This window comes from Lygodium microphyllum, chromosome 29, assembly GCF_053477565.2.
Source record: "Lygodium microphyllum isolate KBCC chromosome 29, Lygodium_microphyllum_v1.1.10, whole genome shotgun sequence".
NCBI lineage: Eukaryota > Viridiplantae > Streptophyta > Polypodiopsida > Schizaeales > Lygodiaceae > Lygodium > Lygodium microphyllum.
This window is the reverse complement of record NC_141163.1, coordinates 71,766,516-71,772,242: the sequence shown is the minus strand read 5'-3', so window position 1 is coordinate 71,772,242 and position 5,727 is coordinate 71,766,516. Positions and strand designations below refer to the sequence as shown.

The following is a 5,727-nucleotide window of genomic DNA, read 5'->3' as shown; positions in this document are numbered from 1 at the left end:
TACCCAATTCGGCATCCCCAAATGCTTTGCATAATAGAGAATGCCATAAGTATCACGAGCAATACTATCGGGCTTGATAAACATCATAAAATGCTCCATAAACCACCACAACTGCAATTTCTTGACACCATCAATGCGCTTCAGGACATAAACATTCCAAGGTCCAGCTGGTTCACCAAAAACATACTGCATCTGATATTCAATACACCGACATGCAATCGGATTATCATTCATAGGAAGAGCAAACACTTCACTAACCATAGCAGGAGTTAACTCAAGATGACCTGCTACTTTACAATTTGAGTGCCGCAAAATATCCATATGGATTGAAGCATTCACATTCGATGTCTAGCGATCCCAAGGAAAACGGGCATAATCATACAACCCAATTTTTTTAAACCATAATCAATGAACCTCCACCTCAACATTCAAATACAAGTTGGAGTCCACGAAGGGAGTACCAATAGCACTAGGACTGGAAAGAGCTGAAGCATTTGACGGCATTACCTCTTCGTGTCCCTGCTGCGCCAGTTTGTCATCATCACACTGGGCACATAAGACTCATCATCGTCATCCTCCTGGCGGCCGCGCTTGGTCAGAGACAGCTTCCGGGCTGAAGAGCGATGGGTATGCGTCATGGCAGTGAGAGTTGCAGGTCGAAAATGAAGTGGAAGTGGAGAAGGGGAAAAATCCTCAAAAGAAAACATGTTCTTTTCCATTTGCATGCGAAAGTCCAAGTCCTCACTCAGTCCAGCCTATTTTGTGCTAAGTGTCACTTCATCATCGTGAGATTTAAACCATTCACACATGTAACTACCAATAACTGATTCTTTTGTACCAGTTTGAATGATGACATGAACATTGGAATAATAAGGTTGTACCAACCTCTTAAGCCTAAATCCATTCACTGCAGGTTGTAAAACCTTCCCTTGCAAGTCTTGCAACAAAAAGGTACCATGACCCACGTCTTTGAAAATGACAAAGGGACCTGCATACCTGAGCTTTAACTTACCAGGAAACTTGCCAAGGCGAGAGTTATACACTACAACCTAATCTCCCTCCTGAAAAATTTTCTTCTTAACGTGTCTATTAACCCATGCCTGTCTCCTATGTTGTGTAACTCCAGTAAGATAAGCTGTTAATATCCGGTCCTCTTCCAGTTTCAGAAGTTGCTCTAATCGATGCTGCACTGATTCTTCAAGATCCATCTTGCTCAAAACAACAACTCTCAGACTTGGAACTACAAATTCCATAGGAACAACTGCTTCTAGGCCATAAACTAGCCTGAAAGGTGTAAGTCCGGTTGCAACTTTATATGCTGTCCTGAAAGCCCACAATGCTGAATCAAGTTTAATATCCCAATCTTCCTGATTGTCTTCAACAATTTTCTTCAAAATACGAAGCAAAATCTTGTTGGAACTTTCAGCTTGACCATTAGCCTGAGGATGATAAGGAGTAGACTTTTTGTGGAGAATCATATGCCTGATAGTCAATTCTCTGATCACTCGATTCAGGAAATGCTTCCTCCAATCACTGATCAACTCAATAGGACAGCCAAATCTGGTCATAACATTAGAATACAAAAACTTTGCCACACTTGTGCTGCCTTATTATCCTTTAATGTCTGAGCCTCAACCCACTTAGTAGCATAATCAGTACAAACTAAAATGTATCTGTTACCTGTCCTTTTTACAGCTAGTTTAATGGGACCAACAAAGTCAATCCCCCACTTTTGAAATGGCTCAAGTGGCAACACAGGATGATCTTGCATCCTATCCCTATCAAGTGGTTGACCTTCCTTGAGACACTGCAAACATTCTTTGGCATACTGATGAGCATCTTTCAACACAGTAGGCCACCATAACCCTGCTTGTAATATTTTCCTACCTGTAATCTCTCCAGAGAAATGACCTCCTGACAGTCCGGCATGAGCTTCATGTAACACTGCTGGTTGTTCAAACTCAGGAACACACCTTCTTAAGATATTATCAACTCCCCTCTTGTACAATGTTTTCATAATAACCTGAAACATTCTGCTCTTTAGTGCCAACCTCCTCCTGTGATCTGCTGAAAGGTGTGCAGGCATAATGCCTGACTTCAGAAAATGCAGCATCTGATCATAATATGAATCAGGATCAAGAATTTGAACCTCAAAAAGTTCAGCATCAGGTAAGTGATCAGGAACTCCAACTTCAAAATCATCATTTTTCAATCAACTTAAATAATCAGCTATAGCGTGCTCTTTCCCAGGAGTATGAACAATTTTGAAATCAAACTCCTGTAACAGCAACATCCATCTTGCTAATCTACCTGTCAATTGAGGCTTATTTACCAAAAACAAGAGTGCTTGATGGTCAACATGAAAGATGACTGGGTTACCCAGCAAATAATGTCTGAATTTCTGCACTGAAAAAACCATTCCAAGTGCTTCTCTTTCAGTTACTGAATCTTTTTAGCAATACTTAATCTCCTGCTTGCATAATAAATTGGTCTGTACCAAACCAGATATTTTATCCTGCATTAGAGCATAGTCAAATCAGATGCATTAACAAAAATATGGAAAGGTAAATCCCATGCTGGAGGTTGCAAGATTGGAGCCACCACCAACATTTTCTTAAGAATACTGAAGGCTCTCTCCTTATCCTCCCTCCAAACAAACTGCATCCCTTTCCTAGTGAGAGTTGTAAGAGGAGAACAAATATGTGATAAGTATCTTAAATACCTGCTGTGCCACTTAACTTGGCCCACAAACCTCATGACTTCCTGCACATTACTTGGAGCTTTAGCTTTCTGAACAGCTGCAATCTTTCTGGGATCAATACTCATGCCTTCTTCTGACAAGATATGACCCAACAACACACCCCTTTTGGCTACAAAGACTGACTTGAAAGGATTTAATGACATACCAAACATTCTGCATCTCTGAAAACATAACCTAAGGTGTTTGAGATTCTCTCTCCTGCTACCAAATACACAAAAATCATCAATAAAGACTCTCATAAAAGTTGTTAAATAAGGCTCAAATGTCTTATGAGCAGCTCCCTGAAACTCAGGCGGTCCATTTTTCAACCCAAAATTCATAACTATGCTAACATAAGCTCCCCACTCTGTGATGAAAGCTGTCTTATCCATGTCCTCCGGATGCATCCTGATTTGATTATATCCTGAAAACCCATCTAGAAAACTATATATCTCATGACATGCCACATCATCTAAGAGAGAATCAGTAAAAGGAAGCGGAAAAGGATCAGTAATAGTAGCTACATTTAACTTCCTATAATCAACACAAACTCTGATCTTCCCATTCTTCTTTGGCACCACAACAATAGGAGATAACCAAGTAACCTCATTGACTGGTTTGATGAACCCAACTCTCAGGAGCTTTTCAATTTCTTCCTTGACCTGTTTGGCATAATTAGGATTCATTCTATACCTCTTATGAACAATGGGCTTAGCATCTTTCTTCAAATTTATCCTGTGCTGACACACAGTTGGATCAAACCCTTTCATATATGTATAATCCCAAGCGAAGATATCTCAAAACTCTCTACACAACTGAATTAGATCCTGCTTGAAATTATCCTCAACAAAAATACTAACCTTGATAGGTTTAGGCTCACCTTCAATATTCAAGTCAAGCTCTTGAACCTCATCTTCAACAACTCTTGCAGATCTTCTCATTGTATGCTCATACCTTGATTCAGCTTGCACAATAGGTTTCTGCCCCTCTTCATCCAATACACCTAAACTGTCCATGAAACTGTCCATACCAACTTGCTGTTTTTCAGGTCCCTCTTGCTGGAAAATTGCAGGATGAACAATGCCTTGATCCTAAATTAATTTATCATGCTCATCCCCTGACCCTCATGAAATTTAAGATACTCTGGACCTTCAGGAAGACCTTCTGCTTGATGTCCAGACTGATTTCGACCTGTAGTTTCAACAGATTGATGCTCCAAAAGAACCTTTCCAGCCACATGAGGCTTCTCCTGATACCCTTGTATAATGCCATCAACATCTATCTCAAAAACTGGAGCCACAGAAGGATTTGCCTGAAGAAATAATTCCTCCTCATCATCTTCTACTTCATCTGCAAGGTTAATAGTCTGAGCCACCATAGGTCTAGCTGAACTTTTCAAGAGAACCTCATTAACTATAGATAACCTAATTTCCTTAAGTCCTCTTGGAAAACAAACATAATCATTTCCCCAATCCTGCTTGAGTTTAGCCAATCTAGACCATGGTCTCCCCAAAAGCATTTCATAAGAGTCTCCAATTTCTGACATTCTCAACACAACAAAGCTCACCCTAAACTTGAGACCAGCCACTAAAATTTGTTGATTCATTAAGATACCCAAAGGCTGTAACCTCCTTTGATCTGCCATCCGGACTTGAAATGGGGCTGGTAAAAGCTCCTCCCGCTGAGTTCCCAAATATGTATGTTTAGGAAGTATATTAACTCCTGAACCTCCATCCAACAGGACATCATCATGTTTTCTTCCTGCATACTCAACTTGAATAGTAGATACTTGGTAATCCACAACCTCCTACTGAGTTGGTATGACTGCCTTACAATCAGGAATTGCTTATTCTGGATCCATTGTACCTTGAAGAACTTCCTGTTGTTTCTGCCTGATCTTCAGGAATAACTTCTCTTTAAACCCTAGTATCAAATCCAAAAATTACTCCAAAGTCAACTGTAGAGAACACTTATCCAAAACTTGAAACAACTCTTCCGAACCTCCTTGCTGTAATTTTTTAGCATTTCTACTATCAGGAAACTGTTCCTAATGATCAAGAACCTGATCCTGCTATTCAAAAAGTTGGTCTTGCAGTTCAGGAAGTTGTATCCCTAAAGTCCCTACATCCCCAACTTGATCAAATTCAAATCCTTTAGCAAGTTTTTGCAATTTTCTAACTTGTTTGGTTGCCTTTTTTCTTGTCTTTTCTTGTTCCTGCCAATCAAGCTTCTTGCCGGCTTGGCTTCTAGTGACCGCTAAAACCATTGGTTCATCCTGACATTCCTCTACTTCAATACAATTAGAACAATCACAATGAACATGCATACTTATAGCATTAGTGTTACCCAAGACCTCTTTTGCCTCTTCTTGAACCTTTTCCTGGTAAATTTCCTAACAGCAAGCAGTTCCTATACCTTCAGGAGTTTGCCTACTCTTATCTTGATCAGGTAACTCTATAAGGACTGCTGCAACTAGGGCAGGTGGATGCTGTTGATGAGATGCTCCTGCAAGTCTTCCGTCATTGCGGGACCTTGCTACCGGCATTCCTCTCTCAGTCCTATGCCTTGCCCAAAGTTCACAATTTGGTCCAACAAAGTGTCCTTGACCTCCACAATAATGGCATGCTCCCATTTGGATAGTTAGCTGTTGAGCCTGAAAATTTCCCCAAGGCTGTCTAGCTTGCATTCTTCTAGGTCCTCTGAAGGGTCTCTGTCATATAGTGTCAGGAATAATCTGATTCACTGCAGCTGATTGAATAGGTCTCGGTCTTGCTTGCATCACTGGCATCTGCTGTGCCATCCTAACATTAGGATTATACCAGCAAGCCCTAGTTTCATGGCCCTTTCTCTGGCATATCTCACAATGCTTTTCCTTCTTCTTATTGTCAGAAATACACAAATCCTTTAGCTTCTGTTTTAACATTTTATCTAACTTACTGTTCACTGACTTCTTCCTATCTTTTCCATTTGCTTTCTTCTTTTTGTTC

The 5,727-nt window shown here is 40.4% G+C and overlaps 1 protein-coding gene across 1 annotated transcript; it reads right to left on the bottom strand.

Moving 5' to 3' along the window:
• Positions 1–1,049: 1,049 nt before the first annotated feature.
• Positions 1,050–3,768, bottom strand: LOC148010779 (uncharacterized). Its single transcript, XM_087671571.1, has 7 exons — positions 3,621–3,768; positions 3,434–3,503; positions 2,753–3,274; positions 2,463–2,515; positions 2,311–2,406; positions 1,830–2,190; positions 1,050–1,560 (listed from the first exon to the last, which is right to left on the bottom strand). Exons 1-7 carry the CDS (start codon positions 3,766–3,768, stop codon positions 1,050–1,052), a joined length of 1,761 nt encoding a protein of 586 aa, XP_087527697.1.
• Positions 3,769–5,727: the final 1,959 nt, after the last annotated feature.

Coding starts and splice junctions, on each gene's coding strand:
- LOC148010779 (XM_087671571.1), bottom strand. CDS start 3,768: ATGGACAGTTTCATGGACAGTTTAGGTGTATTGGATGAAGAGGGGCAG. Junction 3,504..3,620: donor GCTTGACTTGAATATTGAAG/GTGAGCCTAAAC, acceptor CATATATGAAAG/GGTTTGATCCAACTGTGTGT. Junction 2,191..2,310: donor AAATAAGCCTCAATTGACAG/GTAGATTAGCAA, acceptor ATGATTTTGAAG/TTGGAGTTCCTGATCACTTA.